The following is a 25,584-nucleotide window of genomic DNA, read 5'->3' as shown; positions in this document are numbered from 1 at the left end:
GTCAAATTACAAGTGGGGGATTAATTACTTAAATCTTGTCTGAAGTAAATATATTGAACATAAGCTATTAATTCATTAGCAAAATTAAAAGGAATAATTTACCTGCAGATTTTCTGGTTTGACTTAAACCTGAAATGCACAATTTATGATCACCTTCCTCAAACATGCGGTCAGGTATTACATTACAAGAATTATTTAAAAAAAAAAAAAACTTCTGTTTATTATATGGAGAGATAAATAAAAAAGCTTTACATTTAGTTGTGTAAATGTAAAGCTCTCAATCTGGTTTCTAAGACTTTTGAGTCTGAGATGAATAATTGTTCTGTTAAAAGCTGAATAAGCCTCGATGAGTTTCCCAAATGTTTAATTAAAGCCAAAGTTTCAAGATAAGATTGAAACTTTAAATTCAAATAATCGACTATTCATTAGTCGATTATTACAAAGAAAGATTAAAGACGACTAAGGCAACTAAACCGTTTGTGAAAAATAGATGTTGGTCTTTATAAAGAAAGCTCTGAGACACTTTTCAAATAAAAGCTTCAATTTTTCTAAGAGGAAGATTTCACATTACTAATTAAACAAAACAGGCCATTAAGAAATTATTATAATGACCTTTCAAAATAAGACTTAATAATATTCTTAAAAATAAAAACCTCTGTTCATCTAGATTATTACGCTCAGATTACAAATACAACTAAATCGGATTATGATGGCATTTCAAAAATAAAACTAGTTGAACTAGACCTGATGTGAAGAAGAGTTTGTTTTGAGGGCTTTCAAAGTTAAGAGAGTCACCAAAACAAAAGTTTTGCTTTTTCATTGTTCAAACATGACAGCAGAATGTGTTGTTTTCTTTCTTTTCTTTTTTCTTCTTTTTTTTTTTTTGCTAAAGTATCCCGTACTAAAAGAGAACTGAACCAGTTCTTTGCCTTTAAACGGAGTTTCTTATTGTAAAACTGAAATGAAGAAAAGAAGCTTAATAACAAGTCAAAAGTCTCACCTTTACAAGTTTTCCTGAGCAGCAGTTTCCTAATGAGCTTAAGGCCCAAAGCTGATGCATGTCAGACTTTAAAAAAAAAAAAAAAACGCTATAATGGGGCAAAATATGCAAAATATTAAATTCTAATGTTATCTTATAAATTGACAAGAACCACAGCAACAAAATGAAAGGCTGTAAGAGTTTTGGATTTGAAAGTGAAGCCTGTAACTGAGGTGAAATGTTGCTACCTGTTGTTGAGCAGGGCCAGCAGCTCCCCAACATAGAAGAGGTCGTTGCGGGTCAGCTGGCTGAAGCGGAACGCGTTCAGGTTGCAGAAGGTCACCGCCGGGAACGTCATGACCGGAGTCGAGACCTCGTCCAACTTGGTGACGTGCGGGTACTCGAGGTAGAAGTGGATCCGATCCACGCACACGTAGAGCAGGAAAGTCAGCGAGGCCAGGAAGAAGACGAGCCACAGGAACCGTTTGATCCAGAAGCGCTCGTAGGTGAAGATGTGGGAGATTCCGTGCAGGGTCGAGCTGTGCGCAAAAACTTCTATGGGTGGAGGCTGGTTCGAATCCAGTTCTTCCGGCTCCACTTTCAGATCCATCGTTAACAAGCGAGGGCTTGAATGCATCAAGTCAAAACTGGGAAAGTATTCCTTCAGCAGAGAGCAGCTCTGCTATCACCCTTCGGAGCGTGCGGAGGACCAGTCTTTGACCTGATGCAGTTTTGTCGCCATCACTCAGTCAGCTCTGCGTTTAAGCAAAACATTTTCTGCAAAGAGCACCGCCGAGCTGCCGGAGCCCGGGTCCATCAGCACAGCGCCACAGTCCCGACCTGCAGCTTTCTCAGCGGGAGAGGAGAAGTCGTGAATCGCTGGTCGATCATAAGTCCGGCGGAGCGCGGATAATTCCTGCACGCCAGCAAGAAGGAAACCTCGGAGCTTGGAGGCGGAAAGGAATATCTTTGGACACTTCAGCAGAAGTTGCTTCAACCCGTTAAATAAAGGCTGAATTTGTCCACTCTGGACGCCGTAGAGAGGAGTCGGTGGTCGGTGCTGACTGAGTCGTGCGGGCAGGTTGTGTTCCTCCGCTGCTGTGCGTGTGTCAGTCTGAGAGCGGACTGACGCTCCTCTGCTGTTTACCTGTCACTTTAGGTTTTTGTGGCTCCCACACACACGGCTGCACCAGTGGCTTCACAAACAAGCAATTTTAGCTGCAGTTACTTTTATTTATGTGTCAGAGAGCTGGCTGCGCGTACACGAATTGGCTCAAAAGAGAAGAAAACGCAAACCTGATTTCCATGTGTGCAGAATATTTTTATGTGTGTGCGCTGCCATGGCTTCCTGTTTAGCTTTTGTTTTGGTTTGGTTAAACATCGGGTCAAAACGACCAAATGGTGGAAAAAGAGAGAAACGAGGAGGACAAAGAAAAGAGAGGGAGGGAAAAAAACTGAATGTCCCCGACAGAAAGTGAGTCATTTTAGGCAGCTAAGTGCGCGTACAGTGAGCATTTTGATTAAGTAATATTATCCACTGTCATCACTGTGAATTACCTAGGATACACGATATGCTGGTGTTGATATTCTTCTCCAATTAACTCCAGGATAATATATGAATCTTTAAAGTGACAGTGTTTTGTAAAATCGACTGAATGTTGCATGAGGTCATAATGGTATTTTTTTCTTCAAAAACATACATGTGGTGTTGCCTTGATTACTTCATGAATGTTTGAGAAATCCTTTAATTTCCAGTAGCAAATATTGAGCTGTGCAAAAGGCCTGGGTGGACTTAGCCTCGCCTTTAAGGATGAAGCTCCTCCTTCCAGCAAAGCAGCAGGACATCTTCTTACTGTGAAGAGGGCATCTTCCATCAATGGTTTGCTTTAAAGCAGCTTAAAACATATTTCTTCTCAGGAGGTTTATTCTGTACAGTTGCATCAGATAAAGCAATTAGTTATTAGTCTACTGAGCACTTGAGGAAAGATTAAATAAATTATGGACTTGGATTTAAAAGGCACACACTTATCACATATTCATCTTATCTTTAAAAAAACGAAACTAGCTGGTTATTTTCAACTGACTTGAAAAATGTCGGTCAAGCAACGGGCAGATACAAATGTTCTAATGGTTATTTATAAAACCAATAAGCTACATTTTTTTATGTATCTAGAAAAACTGTTAAATTTCCCTACTTTCTGAGTACAACTAAACATAAAAAGAAAAACTGTGAGATAATTTCTATTTTTCTTGCAGATAATTCCATAAAATGTTCAAGATTTGGTAAGGAATTTTTCTTTTAAAAGCCAATAGCCTTATTCTTTTTTACTTCCATAATTATTTTTGATTTACTTCTAATATTATTTTACCTTTAGTCCTTTTGGATTGCTGTATGTCTTATCAAACTGACATGTTGTTAATTAATTTAAAAAATATTTTCAGTAGTAGGAAAAGCAAACTATCCAAGTAAATTGGTTTAAATATTGATATAAGCCCAGCTACAAATCAGTTTTTGTTTTCAAAAATTGTGACAGTCCTGTTTATGTGGCTGGCTGCTGTCCATGGTGCTGCTGTAGCGCAATGTTCCTCTCCGAGGCTGCAGAGGGCGCCAGAGCGCAAACGTCACTACACCTACCAGCAGAAGGAAGAACGACATGTGAGCAGCAGCAGGAGGAAAAAGATGGCGATACCCATCAGGATCTCCCCTCTCTGTCGCTGGGCAGGGCGGACATTGTCCTCGCAGTCTGCGGGACACAGGCGGGAAGTCAGTCTGTCAGCGAAGAGGCGCTTTATATGCACATCAACGGGAAACCGTAAGTTCATGTTTTATAGAAGCTAGTTATTAGCAATGCTAATACAGAGTTTAATGTCCGATGTTATGCTCAGCTCAGTCTGAGAGCTATTCACAAAAGATTGTTATTGTTACCAGATTAGCCATCCTATTCATTTGCCCTTCATGTTAAAAAAAAAGCACAGCTTTATCTGGGAGTGCAAATCCAAAAACTTACAAAAACGAAGGGGGGGAACCTTGACCTCAAAAGGGCAACAAAAGATCAAGGGTAGATTAAAAAGTTCAGATCAAGGGTAGATTAAAAAGTTCATGTGACAAAAAACTGTCTTTAAAACGGGCCTATTAACAAGCATTTACGATATAAAAAATATAAATACTGTTAACCTTAGTTGTAGCCACTCCCGCTGCACACCCATGGGTTCTTGTTGAAATACTGGACACGCTGTCCAATAATAGATGGAGCAGCTTGCTGCTGCATGTTGACACAATACTTGCAGAGACAAGTCCGCCAGTAGTTTTGTGACACACTTCATGCGGAGAGCTGGTCCTTGACTTTAAATAACAACTCTTAATATAGACATACTGTTTGGTGGATTTGACTATTTTGAATGGATGGTAATCTGCTTTGACTATAGCCTTACTGGTTTCTGTACAAATATGTAAATAATGACAAATTACACTAACATGATGGCTTCAAATTGACTTTTTTACAGTTTTACAGGTCATTTGGATTTTTAAAAAAAGATAATCTAGTAATTCCCATGATTGCCATTACCACTATCTTACTTGAAAATGGTCTCAAAACAATCATTTTATGTCTATTGTGATAGCTCTTGGGCTAATTTATCGTCCAGCAAAATTAGTTATTGTGACAGGCTTGTACTTTTTGGGTAAAATGTACGGAGAACTTGGTTAATTCATAAAGAACATGCATATAAAAAATGTCAATATTTAGATTTTTTACTATTAGTTAACACATTTATGTTTTTTTTAATTTTATTTCCAGACCTTCAGTTCAGACTCGATGAGCGCACGGCCCACAGCAGCCTGGATCTCTTCAAGAAAGACACGGGCATCATCTACCGCATGCTGGGCCTCGACCCCTCCCAGGTCCAAGACGACCCCGAGCGTTTCCGAGAGTGGGCCGTCGTGTTGGGCGACAAAACGATTAGCAGTGGACGACATTACTGGGAGGTCACGGTGAAAAAGTCCCAGGAGTTTCGTCTGGGGGTCGCGGAGGCGCTGATGTCCAGAGACGAGTGCGTGGGTACCAGCAGCTCCTCCTGGGTGTTTGGCTACGCTCAGAGGAAGTGGTTCGCCATGACCGGCAGTAAGGTGGTTCCTGTGACTCTGGTGGGGAAGCCGGACCGAGTGGGGATCCTGCTCGACTACGACGCCAGGTTCGTGGGGCTGGTGGACATCGAGAAGCCCAGAATCATTCACACACTCGCAGCTCGGTTCACGGCTCCCGTTTGCCCGGCGTTTGGGCTTTGGGATGGGGAAATCCTCACACACTCTGGTCTGGAGGAGCCAGACGGCCTGAAGTGAAGCTGGATTAACCCAGTTGACTGCCATGGATAATCAGGCAGCATTTATCAGTATCCTACATAACTGTGCAGGACAAACAGCAATAGGACTTATCTTCAAATGATGATTAATTACTGTGTAATTCAGCAAATCATCACTTTGAATAATACAAACTCATTCTGTGTGTGTTTTCAGCGTGTAATGGAACATTACCTCAGAGACTAAATGAGGAAACAAGGAACATGTGGTTAGATTTGAGAAATATTTGCTGCCAATTTTGTCTTATACACTGCATGCTGTGGTATTCTCCACAAATGTACTCCTTAAAACATCACAGAACTCCTCTGTGTTCATATTCAAACCATGTATTGTTTAATAAAATAACTTCACTGAAATTTTCCACGTTTTTCTTTTTATTTACAGCAAAATATTTACAGTGAACTGAAGATTTGTACAGAAGTTTTGCTGAGTAAAAAACCAAAACTTACGAAAAAAAAAACTTTTAGTTATGAGTATATTACATCTTTATCTTATTTTAAATTTACATGTAGGGTCTTTGATATTTTCCTTGAAAGCAAAAACATGTTTAAACCTTATTTTGAGAGACTCTTTATTCACTTTACTCATGTTTCCAAACTTGTAGATGGTAAATAATGATGGTAAATTGAAACGTAAACAAAAAATACAATCAGGACACACCAACCACTAGCTTAATATGCTGACATTGCAACAGAATCGACTGATGGCAATGGGAAAAATAAATCGATGAATGTTTAAAGTTTTATGAAAATGAGAGAAATGTAAAGGTTATGAAGCTAGGAATTGAAAACATGACAATCATGTAAGTGTGGGATTTAAACACTCAAACTAAATCTGTTACTTTTAAGACATTTGTGAAGAAGCACCGATCAGGCCTTTCATGGTCGATTCTGGTTTTTTGTCAAATATTTAACAGATTCTGATCAGTTCTTGTATGACGCATAAAACCTGCAGGAAATCATTTTACATTCCATAAAGGCAGCCATTTTGAACACAACCAAACATGAAGAAATTAAGGGACAATTGGTATTTATGCCTGGAGTTGATATTTAATGTTTTATATGACTTGTATTAAACTCTGAAATGTATCTAAGTGTTTCCTCTTAGATGATGCATTTGTAGTACAAAAATATTGAACATATTTAGATTTAATGATGGAGATATCGACTGATTCCAGTCTTTTGATTGGTGCACCTCAAAAATACACAAACCTGTTTGAAATTAAAAAGAATAAGACCAGTATAAATTCTTTCCAAACTAATTTTCAATTTTCAGATCAATTCAGCTGACAAATAAGCAGAAATATAGAAAGGCTAAAAGATATCATAATCTGGTTGCATAACTCTGCATATCTGCTATATTTACTGTAAGTTTAGTTGATAAAATAAGTTTGCAAAACAGAATCCTGTTTTTTCCTTCCAAATGTCTGAAAAACTGCACGGGAGAAAGTGTTTTGAATGTGGAACACGGTGTTGGCAGCATTATGCTCTGGGATTATAATTCTTCTGATGGAGGAAGGCATTTTTTTCAAGATGGAGGAGATTGTGAGCTGTTCCAAATACTCAGTTTTAGCTCCTTACGTTTTCTGCGAAATGGCTGAAAATGAAAGCGGACATTATATTTTGGCATCTCTGGTTCAACAAGAAAAAAATAGTATATTTAAAATTTGCTGACCTTTATTCCAGGACTAAACTGTCTGTTGTTTCAGTAAGGTATTATTTTAAAAGTGTGCACTCTTATGCATTCAGGTTATTGAACTTTTTAAATCTTTCCCTTAAATTTATTGGTTTGTCAGTTGAATTATACAAAAACTTATAATAAAGGTGGAAATTTAAAAATATGTAAATATGTGGTCTTATTTCTTTAGGCCTTAAAGCCTGATAGGAAACTATATGTCTTGGCTATCAATGCAACTGTTTGGTTTAATTGTCTTTAGCCGCAGTATTGGCCCTGAGTCTCACAATTAAAAAAATCAACATAAGGGTTTATACAGTCTTCATAAATCCTAAACACCACAGTGAGCATTTACATATCAATAAAGAACAAAACAAAACCCAGCTGGTTGGGAGGATACTGAAGTGCATATTATTTTCCCAACAAAACAGTCCCAGTAGTTTTCAGGCTCCCTTTAAATAAATCACTAAGACACAATGAAGTTTAATCCCCAGAGTATTTTAATTAAGGCCCTGTTCACACTGGATGAATCCCCTCTATGATTCTAATTACCTGTTAGAAACTGCTTGGATTGCTGCAAATTAGGAAAATCTCCTTCAGTGTGAAAGCAATCATGACACAGCTACACCTAGCAGTCGCCAGACAGATCTTAGTGCTATTTTCTGCTTCTCTGATTGGCTCTCCTGCAGCGTTGGCATGGTCTGGAGATCAGCAGCACATTCACATGTTGATCACCTCACCATCTACACATCTAGACTTTCACTAGCAGTGCCCTCTAACAGCGGTGTCCAGTTCTGGTCCTTGGAGGCCCGTGTCCTGCTGCAACTTATTCGAAATGAACGAATAACCTCTTCAGCATGCCGTCAAGCACTGCGGGGTTCCTGGTAACTGTTCATTTGAGTCAGGTGTGTTGAAATAGGAAAACATCTGAAACATGTAGGATGTCTGCACTTGAGGACAGACACTGGACACCACAGCCCTGTAAGATCACACCAAATTATCTCTCTATCACTATGCTACAGGCACGGAGATACACATATATATATATATATACACATATACACATATATATATATATACATATACACACATATATATATACATATATATACATATACACATACATATAGATACATATACATATATATACATTATATATACATATACATATATATACATTATATATATATACATATACATTATATATATATACATTATATATATACATATACATATATATATACATACACACATCCTTGAGAGGGGGTGGAATCATGCAGTCTCCATAATGTTTACATGCATTATGTGTTTGCATTACTATGAGGATACTGAAATATTATATTTACATATTATACAATTACAATATATTACATTACAATTTGGTTTGCAGCAAACAGGAAATCCAGGAGTGCGTTCAAAATGCTGTCGAAATGTTTCAGTCTCCCAGCAACCAGCACATCCAAGGTCAGGCACAATTTGGAGGTGTGTGCGCTTCTTTTTTGCAGGGATGCTTTCTCCTCCAGCGCACTGCTTCCTGTACTCCTTCCTTTGTTAAACTGGCTTTAGTATGACGCTAATATGCTGCCGAGATGACAATAAATCACCATTACTGTTCTACGTAGGCTTTGTGTGAACTGGAAACGGTAATGGGAAGCTTCGGCTCCAGAACCATTTTCCAGTACCCTGCTGAGTTTCACCACTCTGGTTAAAATCGCACAGTGATCTCATTCCAGTGTGAAGGGGGCCAAAGAAAAACATAAATTTTAAGATTTAAAACATAAATAGCACAATTTTTAAATATTTACATCTCAGTAACATTTCTCAATCAAATTTTTGCACAAAACAAGAATATTGCTACCCAACCAAACTAATGTAGGTTAGCAGTAATTTATTATTGATATAGTTCTGTAGTATGTTCTTTTAGTAAGCCTTCATCCTGTACATATTCCAAATTCTGGCCCAGTTAAACCAAATTGAAAGAAAATGGTGCATCCCTTTTTTCAAAATTGACGTCAAACATTCCACACCATTAATAAAAGGTACACATTTTATAGCCTTTGGTTGGAAAATGTAAAAATGTCAGTCTTTTCAGAAGGCCTGTAAAGCAAGTAATAATAATTTCTTTTGATTATTTAATATATTTTCTGAGAATATTTCAATGTCCCTTAAAAAGAGAAAAAATTCAAACATTCAGCAGTTCTCCCAATTACCTTCTGTCCTGTGATTCTATCCCGCTGTGAAACAGAAGGTTTCAATCCGAACTTTCGTGGATATTTGTTAAACGGAGTTCTTCATCGTGTCCATCGCGGGGTTCTTTTCCTCTGTGCTGCTGGACGAGTCTTTGTACTCATGTTGGTACTTTTGCAGGACTGAAATAACAACATCATGGCCAAACTGCATGGCGTCATCAAGGGGTGTGTTGCCCCATCTGATAGACAACAGTGTGAAATGGACAAGGATGGGCTGTTATAGTTAGTAAAATGAGTTAGTATCAGATGAATGGTGACAACCCTAACCCCACCTACCTGTCCTTAATGTACGGATTCACTTTACATATTTGTGTCAGGAACGTCACAGCGTCCGTGTGGCCTAGGAGGAAAATGAGCATGAGCAGAAACCACGCAGCATTTGAAGTGCCGTATTTCATTGAGTTTTATATAAATGCCAAACCCGACATAATTTAAGGATGATCGAAGTAATCATGCAAAGTGTTACCTCCGGCAGCAGCGACGTGGAGAGCAGTGCGAGAGTCATAATCCCTCTGCTCCATGTCAACCGCTGACAGCGCGAACCTGGGAGAGACGGAGACGGAGGAGGCACGAATAAAGAAATATTGCTGTAAATGAAGGGAGGGAGCGATGTTCGCTGTGTGGAGGTAAGCTACAAGGACAAAAGGTGTGTATGTGCAAACGTTATATATTAAAACAATTATAGCAAAAGTATGCTGTTCAGAATAACATTCAAATATAAATCAATTTAAAGTTTCATGATCCCTAGCAGCTGCTTTACAACTTGCAGTATGTTATACTGTAAGTTGAGTATGTTTAATGGCAAAAAAAACACACTGACAATGATATGACTAAAATAATTTAAGTTTTTTTTTTCTGCAGTGTTTTATTTGGATCCTATAAATGCTGGAGAAAGAAAATGTTTGTTTCTACTGACCTCCTCAGAGCACAGACGTCACCGCTGTACGCTGCAAACATCAGATTAACGACCGACTTGTTCTGAGGGAAAACACGAAGAATATTAAAGTTTATAAATTCTCGCAAAGGCAGTTTCATGTTTAAAAAAAAAAAAAACAGGCAGCTTGTCGGTCGTTTGTGGCACTAAACTCACCGGATCGTCGTCCGTCCGTCTCCTCGGGTCGTGTTTCTTGGTGAAGTGCCTCAGGTTGTCATAATTATGGAAGTTGAAGTAAGAAACAAGCTCCTTTCGGATCAAATTATTGTTGTTTAATAATCCATGGTTATATCTGAAATATATTTGTCTGGATAAGAAATAAGCAGCCTACTTGACAAAAGTGAATTCCTCTGACACTGTTTCCAAGCCGATCCAGCGGCGGGGACCAACACAACATGCCCATAACGTTGGGAACCACCAGCAGAACGGCACCCGAAATGCCAGATTTGGCAGGCAGCCCCACCTAAGCAAGGAGAACAAAAACAATACTGGAGCCGGAGTAATTTATCCTGAAGACAACAGTCCATTGAAACATGAAATATGTCGGTCATTTCGCGTCTCTGCCTAATTGAAATATTTTCAGGTTGGTCTTTTTGTTTCAGGATTTTTTTACAGCAAAAAAAAAAAAAAATCTGATTTAAGCTAACTTTTTATGATTACTTACCTCCATAATTAATTAAACAACTAAGAAAATAAACTGATTTGTTGACTAGGAAAGCAATGGTATGGAAAAAGAGAGACCAAACACTCTGATTCTGCCCCACAGTCATCAAAACTCTTTGTTAAATTAAAACTAAGACACTTACATGAAAAGCAAATTGCCCGGAAAAGTCGTACATCCCGCAGGAATGCATCAGACTCAACGTGTTGCGAACGGATTCAGCACTTAGCACACGATCGCCTGTGGTTGGACAAATGCCTCCATTGGCCAGTGTTGCGGCCATGACACTTCCAGACTCGCAGGTCACCTCAATGGAGCACAACTGGAATGGAGAGACAGACACATATTTTCTGTGAGAAATATTCCCAGGTTTTTGCTAAATGCCTCACATGCAGGCAGGTGGTTGTTATGAAAGAGTAACAGAAACCAACTTTGGGACAAATTATCTCCTACAAGAGCCTCTAAGTTTGAAACAAACAATAAAAATGGACACAGAGATAAATATTATTATTTTCCACAGGTACCTACAAACTTGAACGTAATTATTTTACCGACTGAAAATATTTTGAGAACTTGACAGTAAAACAAAAGAAAATATGTAGGATTGTATTTATGTGTAGGTTCTGAGTCAAGACTTCAAAAAACAAAACAATGATTTATAGTTTATTATTTAAAAATTGTGTTTCTTTATATTCTAATAATTGAATAATGATTAATTAATCCTCTGTAGTCATTTTTTTAAAATAAAAACTTTAAAGCTGATTCCCATATATTGGAAAAAATGTCAGATTTCTTAAGCCACATGGATAACATTTAGTAATTTTGTATACATTTAATATACAACTCATGAATCATGAAAGAAATACCTTTTTTTTTTTTTTAAATCAGGTTCAGTGAATCAGAGAACAAACATTATTTTCCTACACATACTTTTCTGGAAGCAAAACTTCCCTATCAATATTTTGCCCACTGAAAAAACCGGAGAAATACTGTAAATAGTTACCTGGAAGTAGAAGTCAAGAGCTCCGATCATATCTGCACGGTCAGGGAAGCACTGCAAGAATTACAATCAGAGTCAGCACACAATAAACAGCGCCCTATAGATGTATTAACAGCCAGGGAAAAGACGTTCACGAAAGCCTGTGAATTAGTAGTTGTAATTTGGATTTGGTAAGTTCAGCTCTCCACTTTGTAGCAATTCTTTAACAACCAGCTTTTGGGACTCTAATGCTCTACCTGTAGATACGGGCAAATTTAGGTTAATGGCTGTTTTCTTCTCTCCATGTTCTCATTTGTAAAGAAAGTAAAACAGGGTGTTTTTATTTTTTGTCTTTTTAAGTTTGACGACTGGCTGGAGGAATTATTAGCCTGCACTTCGTGGCATATTTATAGCTCAAGAAAACAAAAAGTCATGGCTTATTCAATTATCTTTAAAGAACCTTCAGTTTAATATGTTTTTTGAAACATTATGATGCCAATAGTGCAGCATAACTTGTTTTATAAAAACTGTGATTTTTTTTCTAAACTTGGATGAATGTATGCAAATTAAAACACTGATTTAAGCTTTTTTCTTCACCAGAAGTACTAAGAAAATGACTATCAGATACAAAAATTGAACACACAAACCTTTTTTTCTTTCAGGTAATAACCAATTGCATAGTTTCTATCTCCAGTCTCTCTCTCTGACTGGAAACTGTAAGAATACAAAGGTATGAAAAACTGCATTTGATTAAAAACATCAGAACAACCAGTTTTTTTTTTTTTTTTTTCCTTACGTAGCATTGCTGAATCCCACATACTCTGTACCAGCCATACTTTTCAAGAACTGCATCACCTGTGGAAACACATTTAGAACGCGCTCAGTCGGAAACCCAATTCAGAAAGATGAGTTTGAAAGAGCTGAAGCTGAAAAGCATTTACTCACATAGTCAAACCTCTCCGCTTTATTTGAATGCGTCTAAAAAAAAAAGAGAGAGAGAAGAAAGAAAATATTTCACTAGGAACATGTTTACAGCGCTTCACCAGGATCCTACAGATGGCAGTGTTTCAGTGCTGCAGCTCATTTTGCACAGCATGCCTGGTTGGATGTTGTGCAACGGGTAAATGTCGCTGGTGAGTGTGTCACTCCATGTGGCAACGTGCTCAGTTTGGCCTGGCGGCTGTTTTATGGCTGTTCTTGAATTTCACACACCACTAAAGGATCAGTAGCAGGTGAAGGAGTTGTCAAGAAGGAGCAGCAGTCATATATACTCATATTTAGAGACTCAAATAATCATAAAGGAGTTAAAAAAAAGGGAGCATTTATCAGTTTTGTCCTTTGACCCCATTAGTTTTTGTGGTTGTAGGTATAGAGGCACTTGACCCAGTAAAGACTCAAAAAACACAGATAAAACCATGTTTGCTTAAACAGTTTTACGCACATGGTAACGCACCCTCTGCCTCGGCAGCTGTGATTGGTCAAAGGCACGCACTCCCCTGTTGTTAGACGTAAACCAGGTTTCTCCCTCAAAATGACCTTCGCATAAGTCAGCTGGAAAACTTTGAAACATCTCCAGAGAAGAAACGGGACCACATGTGGCTAAAATACCCCAACGCATGTTCACATCGGGTGCCATGACCATCATGCAGCTGCCACGGAGACGGCTTAGGTTTCAGTCTCTGAACGGACACAAAGTGATTTTGATTCTTAAGCCACACTGAAATTTAATTTCAGTAAATAACAAAAGAAAAAAAAAAACTAACAAGGAAATTTTTATTAAATTTCTTAAAACAAATTGACACCTTTCAGAACAATGTGATTATATAGACCTGTAAGCACAAAGCTCTAGAAAGCTCATAAATATCAGCAGGAGTATAACTGTGTGAGAGAATAAGGTGTGCTGCTGCTAACAGCCTGAGGCCTGAGTTTAATCTCATGATGTCAGACATAACCAGCTGCTTCCTGCAAGTTCTCGCTTTGCTTCCCTCTGACATCCTCATTGCTGCTAGTCAATTGTTTCATATTATATTGTAAAGTGTCAGCATCTGCATACACACAATACCTATTAGATCAGAGCTGATTCTAAGAATATAGACGGCTCACTAATGGCTCTTGACTCTTGTTTATGTTTAAAATGAGAACAGCCTGATATTGTGAGCTTCAAACTGGTGTTATAAGGCATTTGATCAAGGCTTCAAGAGTCCAAATCTCCAAACTTTTCCTCACATATCTGAATCCAGTTTATTACTTTTAGCCTAATCCTCTCCCTTCTCTCTATTCTTGTTTTATATGCTATTATCTAGTTTTATTTATTTATTTCATTTATTCATTCAAAAAAAGAGTTATTTTCCTAAGCTTGCTATTAAGTTCTTGTGGCAAACAAAAGAAAAAAAGTAGACAATTTGATGCACTTTCACTGTATTAATACTGTATATCTTTGATAAATTTTTGAAAAAATAGAAATAGTAAGGTGTTACCTTGATCAAAGAACTAATGACGATAGCTCCAGCGTTCACCATGGGGTTGTGTGGTTTATCTGCAAAGAAGCAAAACAAAAGCACTCAGTGAAAACGATTAGGAGGTAAATTTTCTGCAGGGAACTTGCAGGTGCCATTAGGTTATAAACCAAATTTAAAAAAAAAAAGGTTATAAACCAAATTTAAAAAAAAAACTGATGGTTAAAAAAAATGTGATAAAATGGTAAATAATTAGAGTAGAATACCATTTTAACTCTTTTCTACTAATATATAATTTTTTATTTTTATTCCCAATTTGTGGCAGAAAAACATTTAGCTTCTGGCAGATCAGTTCTGGACCTACTTTATAACAAGCAGTTTAAGGATCTATCCAGTTGATCTCTTCTGCCAATCTTACCAATCAATGTCTGCTGTCAGAACTAGTTACTTAGTGTTTGTTTGGTCTCTGTTTGGGTTCATAACTCAGTTTTGTTTGATTTGTGTGACATTTCGGAAGGAGAAATTGTATTGAAAGAGGACTACATGATCACCGCAACAACCCAAACACATTAGAGCTGCTACTCCAGACACAAGGACAAATACAAACAACTGGCAGGACTTTTGTCTGTGGAGACAGACGTTCTGCTGAGTTAATGACAAAGTGGGTTTGAGCACATCCAAAGGCGATGCAACAGTCAGTAAAGATGGTATTGTTTTGCATTGACAAGGCGACTGGAGTTGATTACATAAATTGCTTGCCTTCCTCATTTAGCGACAGTTTGTTGAACTTGAAGCCACTGGGCTCCTTGCCCACAAAGCGGTGAACGTGTTCGGTGCCAAGCTCATGCACAGCGATGGCGTACTCGAGTGGCTTCACACATGACTGCAGGCAGAAGGGAACCTTGGTGTCGCCCACTGAGTATCTGCAAGCAGAAAGGTCACAATGGAGAAACAAAAGAAGTCTTATTAAGGCTGCACACAAAAAGAGCAGAGCACATCCGAGGCCGGTGCTATGTTACCTCTGTCCATCGATGGTGCAAATAGATACGCCCCAAAGATCCGGGCTGAACTTAGCCAACTGAGGAATGTAATCGGCTACCTGAGGAGATGAAACCCCTGAAATCACAGCGACCATCATGACTAAGCAAACGCTGAGCCTGAGCGACTCTTACTTACTTGCCCTCCTACTTGCTGCTGTGCATTCTCAAACATCCTGTTGATCTGGTGGGTGAAATCCTCAAAGTCAGGGATGATGAAGTTTTTTCTGAAAGCCTTCGTCAGCAACATGATGTTGTTGCCGATACACCTGCAGACAGAAGGTGGAGAATTTTAAAAATTTTGAAAAAAAATTAAACCGGATTCTCTTTTTGACTCAATATATAGAAAATGAGGCCGGTGGTTTCTTAGAAATGTGTGAAAAAGTAATGAGATTTTACAAACTTTTTAAATCAACTCATGTAATTTTTAATTTAATAATGAAATATATAAAAAAACAAGACAAATTGTCAAATAAGTTTTGTTTTCCAGTATATATTATCAGATTTTAATTGCTATAATTTCATTACTCCATTTTTTAAAAATTTTTTTTAGTTTGAACAACATTCCCTGTCAAAGGGTGGAGAACGTCATTGGTTCAAGTATAAAAACATACCTATTTAATTATTGGAGGTTGCAACACTATATGTTGCCTAAACTGTAATACCTCTCAAATATGTTTGAAAAGCTTAAAAATAAAAAATAAAATTTATTGAAGCAACTGTATTCAACATCATTGAAAAATATAGCTTTTAATTTAACAATTTCAGTTCATTGGTGGAAGATTATGGACATTTTTTTTTTATTTACTAAAATCGACCAACTTTAGGTAACGGGACAAATGTAAGTCTTCTCTTAAGAAGAGAAAGCGACCCACAGCATCACAGATTCTAGAATGGATGGAAGGACATGAGGGCATAAGGTCAAAAGGAAAAACATAGCATGTCATGCCATATTAACCCAGGAAAACAGGAAGAACCTAGCAAGTATAAATTATATTACTGTCAGTGTCAGACAATACGTTTGGCAGTTGCATGTTCCCCCACTGAGTTTCCAAAATTGTTCAGTGTGAGTTTGTGCTTCTGCAACAAAAGATGAATTCACCTTAGCCTAGTTTCACCAGGAGTAAATCCCTTACTGTTCCAATTGTTTATCTTCATTCATAGGAAACACTTTTACATTAAGTCATACTTAGACATTACCTTAAGTCCCCCTAGTTGGCATTGTATGGAACATGGTGGAGTCTCGAGTCAGAACCGTTGTTATAACTGGTGAGCATCGCGGCATGCTTTCAAGGAATGTTAAGGGTATATTCTCCCTCAGCTGGTATAAACTAAAATATGCAGCCAGGAGCCCTAGGTGATGTTAGCATGAGGCTTTCAAAGTGAAAAGAGAGTGGGCTGCATTTTGCATTATTTATGCCGGCCATTTCCAAAAACCAACAGATGATTTCTCTCTTTATTCCAGCAGAATATTTGTGCTAAAGCTCCCACAGTCTCTTCATTTTAGAAAACAAGCAGAAACATCACGGCTGACTCGTTTAGCCAGACGCAGCAATGTGCCACTGCAGAACAGAAGATGAGAATTATACCTCAGTTAGGGAATTACAGAATTAGGAAAGGAGGGAGTGTGGTGCCTTTGAGCCTGCTAATGTAGCTGGCAGTCTGGAGCTCGACCAGAATGATGCCCTTTCATTAGCAGACTCAGAGACCTCACTACTTCCCTCCGAGCTCCACTGCTTCGGCTGCCATGCATGCATGCACATGAATTTGCTTCATAGCAGCTGTCAGCTATAAAACACCAGTGTCTGTCAGTCTCCAGGACTCAAATAGAGCTGGCCACAAATCACCTTTTTTATGTAACAAAACCACATTAGAGTCCCTCAGTTTAATCTGACCCAACACCTTGTACTCATTTATTATTTTTTCCATGCATTAAGGAGCAGGTGTGTCTGTTTTAACTATTAATTGTGCAGCATTTAATAGTTAAATTCTGTAAATGCATTCTGTGTCCTCTCTGCTTAAAGTCTTGTGAAAGTATTCACACTCCTGGGTTGTTTTTTTTTTTTTGGTCATGTTCCAACTATATTTTTTGAGATGATACATGATACATCATTTGTGAATTGGGAGAAAATTATTCATGTTTTTCTTTTTTTTCCCCACACATAAAGCCCAGAAAATGAGACATGCATCAGTATTCACGCCCCCACTGGGTCAATATTTTGTAAAAATATCATTTGGGAAATACAGCTGCATGTCTAGATGCTGCATCTAAAGACTAAATTTCTTCCCAGTCTGTAAAAAACATAGTGCAAACCCAGTCAGACTGGATGTAGAGCAGCTGTGAACTGCAGTTTTCAAGTGCTGCCAGAGACTCTTAATTTTAATTAAATGTGGACTTTTACTGGGCCATTCTAATACATAAATGTGCTTTGACATAAAACATAAATTATGTGTCCAGCTGTGCGATTAGGATAGTTGTTCTGTTGGACGGATAAAACTTGTTTGTAGCCTTTAATATGTTTTTTTTTTTTTGCAGGATTGACATGTTTTTAGCTCATTCTTTGCATCAACTCTGACTAGCTTCTATGTCCATGTTGAAGAGAAACCACATAGTTTTACTTTTAGGGATTGGATTTTCAAAGCATTGTGCAGTGTTAATTTCCGCCACACATATGCATTTTGATAACAGAGCAACAAGTTCATTTTTCTGCCTCATCTTACCAGAGCATCACCTTCCGTATGTTTGATGTGACCCCTCTATAGCTTGTGGCAAACTGCAAATGGGTTTTCTTCTTGCATCTTTTCCATAAAGGGCAGATTTATTGAGCGCACAGCTAATAGCTTTTCTTGTTGACAGAAATTTCCACCTGATCTCCACTGGGTCTTTTGGCTTATTCTTTAATTAATCCTCTCCTCACTCAGCCAGTCAGAACAGATGGATGGCCTATGGCTTAACACATGCTAAAACTTTTAGATATTGTTTTATAACCTTCAACTTCTCCACAAATTTCTCCCCGACTTTCTTCTAGCTGTGTTTGTTGATGCTTACTAACAAACCTCCAAGACTTTAACAGAACAGCTGGGTTCATACTGAGATCAAATTACTTTAAGCTAATTAGGAGACGACGAGGGGATGGTGGTTTTACTTAGAGGCATCAGAATGAAGGGGGATGAACAGAAATTATGCACTACATTGGGTCGTGCTATCAGATAAAATTATAATAAATACATGGAAGCTTTTGAAAAACACTGTAACTGTCCAGACGTTTTCTCACCTTCTGAAAAGTTTTTTGTCCATCATGACCGGTCCCATGGAGTCAAGCGTAGACTGTCTCATCTGACGGACACAGTCCCGCAGCCGAGGGTCAGACGTTAACAAACCCGTTTTTCTCAAAGCCTGGAGACAATGGAGAGAGGAGTTTGAACTAATTTTTTTCAGAAAGGATAGTAGAAACGCTGATTAATGGTGGCTATTACTGTACGGACTCCGGTGTATTAAGTCGAAAGTCACGGGATTCTCCTGTCAGCTGCAGGAATCTTTGAAATACAGGGTCAGGGGTTTTCAAAGGCACAGGTGTGCCTGCAAGGAAATGAGGAGGGCAGCAGAGCAGATAGCAGCTATCTCACTCCTGCTGCTGGTGTCACTGACAGACACTGCACAAAGCACGTGGGTCTATTTTGGAGATACCATGTGTTTGACCCTCCTGACCAGAGAAGCTTGGCTGTTTTTTTTTTTTTTTTTTTTTTTTTATTTACTCATCACAGTTGACAAGCTCTTCAAAGTGTAAGTAGACCTGACAAATGGCTGTTGCAGTTGCTTGATTTCTGTGAAATTCTTAGCCTCAACGCAGAAATAGTGAAGTTAGAGCTCCGTGCAGGCTGTTCTTATTTTGGAGTTCATTAGCTTGAGCTATCAACTTGAAACAAGATTGAATTGTTCCTATTAGGAGTGGGCAACTTTTTGTAAGACTATTACAAAAAGTAATAGTCATGTGAGACTATTGTGATAACAATAAAAATCTATTTATTACTTCCTTTTTGGTAACTGTATGGCACAATGTGTATTGAAAAGCTTGTCTATTAGAAATAAGCTTCTTCAGAACGCCACTTGCTTAAAGAATTGTGATTTGGGTTTTTTTTTTTTTATTCTCTCGTGTAAAAAACGGGGTTGAAAATAGCAAATATAACATTTTAATTTGTTTTTATTTTTTTTTTACAATACCTAAAGTTTATTGTGGAAACAATAAATCAAAATTCTTAACATGGCAAGAAATTTTTCACGGTGAATGACAAACGATACAATAAATGCCCACCCTTAGTTTCTATCACATACCAATGTGAAAATTCTGGATGATAATGATGTCCAATATTAATATTGCTGTTTTGGCTGATAACCAATATATATCTATATTGTATATATTTCCCGACTTGACACCATGAAAAAACGACCACTGACATTGCCGTGCTGCTTCAGTCAAAAACCCAAAATATTACTCTGCATCACTGTCACTATAAGGTGCCCAAACAAATATCACATGACTAACGCCTCCCTTTACCAAAACACAGAAGGGACAGTAGTTCTTATGCATTTCTAATATTTAAGCAACAGTGTATAATCTGCAAAAAAAATTATTATTTGCTTGAAAAAAAATAACTTAAAAATCTGACAGAGTTGTTAAGCCACATATGTCCAAAGTAATATTTTATAGAAGTCACGAGATTGGCTTTTTGTCCTCTTTTTTCCATTGTTATTGTTAATCCAAAGAGTCTGAGCAGCTCGTTCACCATCCATCTTCTGCCTGAGTCGCCTCTACAAACACCTCCAGTCATCTGTGGCATAACAAGCTGCCACCTGTGTTGACACATGGCTCCTAAACGCATGGCTGTTTTGACAATGACTCAGTTGCCATAGATATCGAGTTCACCAGATGTCTATTTTTTTTATAACATTATTATTATTATTATTATATCGAGTTCACCAGATGTCTATTTTTTTTATAACATTATTATTATTATTATCATCATAGATTCTTATAGAAACTTGTCCATTTCCATCAGTGTAGTTGTTCATCATTTAAATATTTGCTTGGTATTTTGCCTTATGTGCCTTGATTAAAGCCTAGTGGGCTACTTGGATATGGATACAGCATTTTAATTTGTTTGTTATACAGAAAGAATGACTTGAAAAATGTAACAGATAATAGAATTAAAGCCCAGAGATTAAACATTCAGATGTGAAAAGCAGTTAGTTGCTTATGTTAATTCCCTGAATCTGCAGCATCACACCAGGTATATTTAGACCGACTCTGTAAGTTGGTCATAAACACCCTTTAAACCATTCCTTCCAGCCAGCAGGAGACACTTTGGATTCTTCTGGTGGGGTGTAATGTTTCTCACCAAGGTTAATCTAATAAAAGTCAAAGGTGTTCCCAGGAAACATAACAAGTCTGTGGCAGATTGCCTGTATGGACATGCTCACATGCGCGCTTCGGAAATTCAAATCAGCACTTGTTGATGCACTAACTCACAGAGATGAACTGAGAGATGGGGATCATCTCTTTCCCATCGGTGATGGTGTAAAAAAGCAGGTCCTCTATGCTGGACATGAGCCGGCTTCTGTCAAAAAACCCAAAGCACAACAAACACAGTAAGTTGTGATCTTGAAGCTGGATGGATTCCAATGTATTAAGTCAAAACTGTGAGCAGAAGCTCAAAGTTTATGTCAACATCTACACTGGCAGTGAAGGTAATGGCACCTGGCCAGATATTGACTTCACTCCAGGGCTGTGAAAGTGTGTTTATTAATAAAACATAAATGCAATATAGGAAGGAATATAAATCCTATGTCAATGAACTACCATTAAATCACCGATTAATCACAAAATATATGAATGAAGTGAAACATCAGACTTATGTAGCACCTTTCAAGCCTCTAAGGGTTGTCAAAGACATTGAAATATTCCAAATAAGAAGTTTAATGTGTAAACTGCTGTTTTTACCATTTAATATTTGAGCATAAATTTATTTGTTACATTATATCCACTCATTACCCACTGTGCTGAGTATGCTGTCTTTTGTTTATGAAATAAAAAAAACTATTTGAGACTTTTCTAGGGAGACTTAGATTTAAAATTATTATGAACAATAACCATTACCGAACAACAATGAAAGAGAACTTATTGTTTTAAATCAGAAAAAGCCATAAGTGGTTAATCAATCATTGTTATGACTTGTTATTAAAGCATTGGGAAAATAAGTTGTGTTGTTTTACTTCCCTTGAAATTTGTTAGCAGCTTTTAATTAAGAACACTTGCACATTAAGACTTTATTTTCCTTATTACTTGGCCCAACAATTAATAGCCAAATTAATTATCTTTTAATATTATTCACAGTTTCAGTGACTCCCTTTTTAATAGTGAAAGTTTATCGCCATAATTTACTGTTTTTAACAGTTTGATTAACTTCTTTCCACAATGTGCTACTTGTTTTTTGTGGTTCAGAAGTCAGTCTCTGTTCTCTGACTGAACATCCTAACGTGTGTATATCTAGTTGCTCGTCACGATGGCGTACACCGCTCGATGTACGCCTTGGTGACGTGTACCTTGCACCAATCATCTTTCCTGCCCTTAAATCATTTTTTTCACCAAGCCATCCTATCGTTTAGTAAAGATGGTGTTCATTTAATATTCACAAAGTTCTATTTGACAACCTCTTACTGAAATATGCAAGACATTATTTGAAAAAGTAATAACACTGATAGCAACATTGGCAGTTTTAATATCTGTTTATATCATTTGACTTGCACGGTGAATTAAATTATTCACAACATGTTCATGGCAGCAGACCCTTATCCAAATGGATTCTGGCATTTGAGCCCAGTGCTGATAAGCAGAATGAGCCCTCTTCTATTTAGGCTGGAGGACTTGGAGGTAGTGATTAAAATGGATTTTCAAATTTTCACGTGTCAGGCCAGAGGATAATTTTCCTCTTTGCCTTGAATATCTTAAGTGGACTTGGGTTAAGTTGAAGTGGTTGTTTTTCAAGAAGTTCTCCTTGTTCTCATTTCCGTTCCCTTTAGAGTTTTTTGAGTATATTGCGTCTTTTTTCCCTGGATGTTCAGTCTCTTTAACTGAAATTATTCTTTTCAATTTTAATCAATTATTTTTTCTTAAACTATAAAAATAATTATCTGGTTCAATGTTTCACGGAGAGGGAAATCTGCTCTGGTCCATTACTTGGAAAGCTTTAATCATCCAAGGATCATTTTTTTGTTGCTTAAATTCCTGTTATTGACTTGCTCCTCGCGCCACTAAATCTAGGAAAAAAAGAGAACATTACTCCAGTCTTAATGTCCTTACTGGGTCATTGTAGCTCAGAGAATACAATTCAAGAAACTGTCTGGAAATTAATCATAGACTGGCTTAGTACCAAAATACATTTTTAGTAACTTTAAGTCTACTTTGGATCCCCCATGTCAGAACCAAACATGGGGAAGCAGCATTTAGCTTTTGTGCCCCACTAAAATGGAATATCTTCCATAAAACTGTAAAACACAGAGTTCCTTAAATTCAGTGCTAAAATTCCATTTCTTTAGATTTACTTTTTATTAATAATAACTGGAGCACTGATTTTCATTAGCTTTTCAATACTTCTCTTCATTTCATCACTGTAGCCTGTCGTCAAGGTGACGACTAGTAAACATGGCGGACGAAGTCTTCCCTTAAATATAACTATATGCCGCAAGCCAAAATGAACAAAAACCCGGTTGATAAAACATTTTTTATCTACTTGTGTTTTTTATATAAATTTGTGTATCAATTGTCCTTACAACTGATACACAAATTGTGACGTACTGTGTCAGAACAGCCTACTTTTTATACGTTTTAAATAAGTTAGCGCAGGTGCTCATCTTTCACCTCAAACGTGAGCTACACCTTTACAGCTACAGTGTGTAATCTTTATATTACGTAAAAAAATAAATAAATAAATAAATATATATATATATATATATTAAATGTTTGTCTCTTGTATAATATTAAATAGATAATCTGTGAAAGAAATGCAACTCATCAGAGCCAGAAGGAGCTGTTCAATGTGCTAATGGCGGAGAAACAATTTTCCGTTGGAGAGTTGCCTGGCAACCTCTAATCGACGACCGTTAGGTTCTGTCGTGCAAAACAGTTGCGTATTGGTATTTGGCACTTTATTAAATATAATAACTGGCATAAAGTACCAATACTGTTTAAATAAATAAGAGATAAAGTTGCTGCTATCACTACTGCTACAATAATATTAATAATTGAGAGATCCAGTTGAGCTCCAACAGCCTAATTTAAAATGGTACTTTCCGGAAGCAGAACATCAAATTTTGAAACTGATAAATGTAAAGTTTATTGAACGACTGCTGTTGAATACAATAGCTTCAAACTTTTGTGACCTACTTGCTGCGTCCTTGGTCCTCATCAGGGCCTTTTTGATGAGGATGAAAGGCTCTGTGGGAGTGAATTGTTGCTGCCCTGAGAGGAACAGGTTGCTGACTCCTGGAGATGTCAGCTCCAAGTCTGGCGGAGATAACTGCATTTTTAAACAGCTGCAAGATTCCCGCGTTGGTCGTCCGCAGACTTTTCAGGCAATGCATTGTGATAGGTAGGGCTTCAGTTCCTCAACCCGCCTGCTGGTCTTGGTGGATAAATGTGAACGTTGGCCTTTTGGTCCTCGGAGCTTTAATAGCAGCTGCTGTCTCCCTGCGTGGCTCATGTACTGTACAGGCTGTTACTAGGGGCGGGGCCGTGACTCGGGCAGGACTGAGCGGTTCATTAAACTGCACCGAAGTGAAGTTTGATAGGCTTCCAGGTACCGCTGCCACCTGCTTAGCTCAAGTTCCTGATTAGAAAACGGAAAAACAGGCCAACCACATCCTTTATTGTCCTGTCTTAAGTGTCAGTCTTAAAGCTGCAGAAGCGAACTTTAACAAAAAGATATGTTCTTTACATATTTGTTATGTCGTATAATATAAGGCAGATACTATTCCAGGGCTGTCAAACTCAGTTTGTATCAAAAATGTTTTTAAAGGTTGTGCTAGAATGTAGTGATAAAATCAATTAAACTTCTAAAATATCAATAAATAGTTGTTCCTCCAAGGTTTTGTGATTATTTTTTGTGTTTTTTTTTTTTGTTTTTTGTTTTTGCTATCAAAATGACAGATTTTGTGGTGATAATTGGGAAATATTTGTAAGTAATTTTTAAGGTATTTGCGCGAATCTTTGATGTTAAATTATTACTTCAGTTACGGACTATATCTTGACATCAAGTAAGGTTGAGGCAGCAGTCACTTAAACTCAATGTCTTTGACCAATTTTGAAAAAAATTGCAGTAAAATCAGAATTTTTTTTTTGAAGTTTTGTTGATTTTATGTGAATCTTGCAAGATTTGTGGAAAACTGGAAGGACTTATTGATGTAATTTGGAGTCTAGAGGGCCACATATAAAGCTACGGTGGGTCAGATTTGGTGGGCCTAACCAATGACAGCAGCTAAATGGTTTTTGTGTAACAGTAAGTAATTTTCACTTTTATCACATTGAGCAGCATACAGGAGGTTGATTGACAGAGCTTAAAGACCTTTCTCCTGTCACCTATTTGTTGTTTTTGACCATTTTTGTAGACCCCAATAGTAGCACTGTGAGAGGTGGTGTGAGGAGGTGGAGGAGCTTGATTTTTTACAATTATTTGTCTCATAAATATGGGGGGGAAAAAGTCATGTACTGCTGTTTTAACAATCTTCAGTAGGATAAGCCACAAAAGGTCATTAAAGCAGCTGGCTGTTTGCAACTAATTGAAACTAAGTAGAAGGAAGAATTATATATATATATATATATATATATATATATATATATATATATATATATATATATATATATATAAAGGTGTGCAAGCAATAGGAAAAACCTCCACCTTAAGAACTGGAATATTGAACAACACCCATTCAAGAATTAAGAGGACATTCACAAGATGTTGAGTTAGTGCTTTGAGAGCCATGAATTGCAAATGTATACAGAAAATGAGTTACAGTTGTTGCATGAGCATCAACATCAGATGTGTCTTAGCTTTACTGATGGAAGACAAAGGATTGGGCTATTTTTAGATTAATGCAAAATTAAAATTTCATGTCGATATCGTGGAGCCTAGAGGAAGCGTGGGGAAGCACAGAATCCAGGGTGTGTGGGTCCAGTTAACACGGTGATGGGGCTTAGAGAGCCAT

At 37.5% G+C, this 25,584-nt stretch overlaps 2 protein-coding genes across 5 annotated transcripts; one reads left to right on the top strand and one right to left on the bottom strand.

The window, feature by feature from the left end:
* The first annotated feature begins 3,369 nt into the window (after positions 1 to 3,369).
* Positions 3,370 to 5,692, top strand: LOC103144050 (SPRY domain-containing protein 4-like). The gene is made up of 2 exons (XM_007560841.2): positions 3,370 to 3,792; positions 4,777 to 5,692. The coding sequence occupies exons 1-2, from the start codon at positions 3,522 to 3,524 to the stop codon at positions 5,316 to 5,318; spliced, it is 813 nt and encodes a 270-aa protein (XP_007560903.1). The 5' UTR covers positions 3,370 to 3,521; the 3' UTR covers positions 5,319 to 5,692.
* Positions 5,693 to 5,891: 199 nt separating this feature from the next.
* Positions 5,892 to 24,094, bottom strand: LOC103144049 (glutaminase kidney isoform, mitochondrial-like). Of its 4 annotated transcripts, none has more exons than XR_001663177.1 (19): positions 23,768 to 24,094; positions 20,855 to 20,942; positions 18,602 to 18,723; positions 15,466 to 15,595; positions 15,309 to 15,388; positions 15,049 to 15,212; positions 14,311 to 14,369; positions 12,779 to 12,811; positions 12,630 to 12,688; positions 12,481 to 12,547; positions 11,858 to 11,908; positions 11,000 to 11,176; positions 10,525 to 10,656; positions 10,350 to 10,442; positions 10,176 to 10,237; positions 9,726 to 9,802; positions 9,536 to 9,599; positions 9,221 to 9,438; positions 5,892 to 7,989 (listed from the first exon to the last, which is right to left on the bottom strand). XR_001663177.1 is itself a non-coding variant. In XM_007560840.2 (18 exons), the coding sequence occupies exons 1-18, from the start codon at positions 23,962 to 23,964 to the stop codon at positions 9,288 to 9,290; spliced, it is 1,806 nt and encodes a 601-aa protein (XP_007560902.1). In that variant the 5' UTR covers positions 23,965 to 24,094; the 3' UTR covers positions 8,784 to 9,287. The 4 variants fall into 4 exon arrangements, 2 of the variants coding, with proteins under 2 accessions (XP_007560902.1, XP_016531228.1); XR_476869.2 differs by lacking the exon at positions 5,892 to 7,989 and adding an exon at positions 8,772 to 9,107; XM_007560840.2 differs by lacking the exon at positions 5,892 to 7,989 and having other exon boundaries at positions 8,784 to 9,438.
* Positions 24,095 to 25,584: the final 1,490 nt, after the last annotated feature.

This window comes from Poecilia formosa, unplaced genomic scaffold (genome assembly GCF_000485575.1).
Source record: "Poecilia formosa unplaced genomic scaffold, Poecilia_formosa-5.1.2 Scaffold120, whole genome shotgun sequence".
In the NCBI taxonomy this organism is placed as follows: Eukaryota; Metazoa; Chordata; class Actinopteri; order Cyprinodontiformes; family Poeciliidae; genus Poecilia; species Poecilia formosa.
The sequence above is the reverse complement of the archived record's forward strand: the minus strand, read 5'-3'. Positions and strand labels throughout refer to the sequence as shown.

Coding starts and splice junctions, on each gene's coding strand:
- LOC103144050 (XM_007560841.2), top strand. CDS start 3,522: ATGTGGCTGGCTGCTGTCCATGGTGCTGCTGTAGCGCAATGTTCCTCT. Junction 3,793..4,776: donor ATGCACATCAACGGGAAACC/GTAAGTTCATGT, acceptor TTTTATTTCCAG/ACCTTCAGTTCAGACTCGAT.
- LOC103144049 (XM_007560840.2), bottom strand. CDS start 23,964: ATGCATTGCCTGAAAAGTCTGCGGACGACCAACGCGGGAATCTTGCAG. Junction 12,812..14,310: donor TCATTAGTTCTTTGATCAAG/GTAACACCTTAC, acceptor TTTTTTTTTTAG/ACGCATTCAAATAAAGCGGA. Junction 11,177..11,857: donor CTCTTGACTTCTACTTCCAG/GTAACTATTTAC, acceptor TCTCCATTCCAG/TTGTGCTCCATTGAGGTGAC.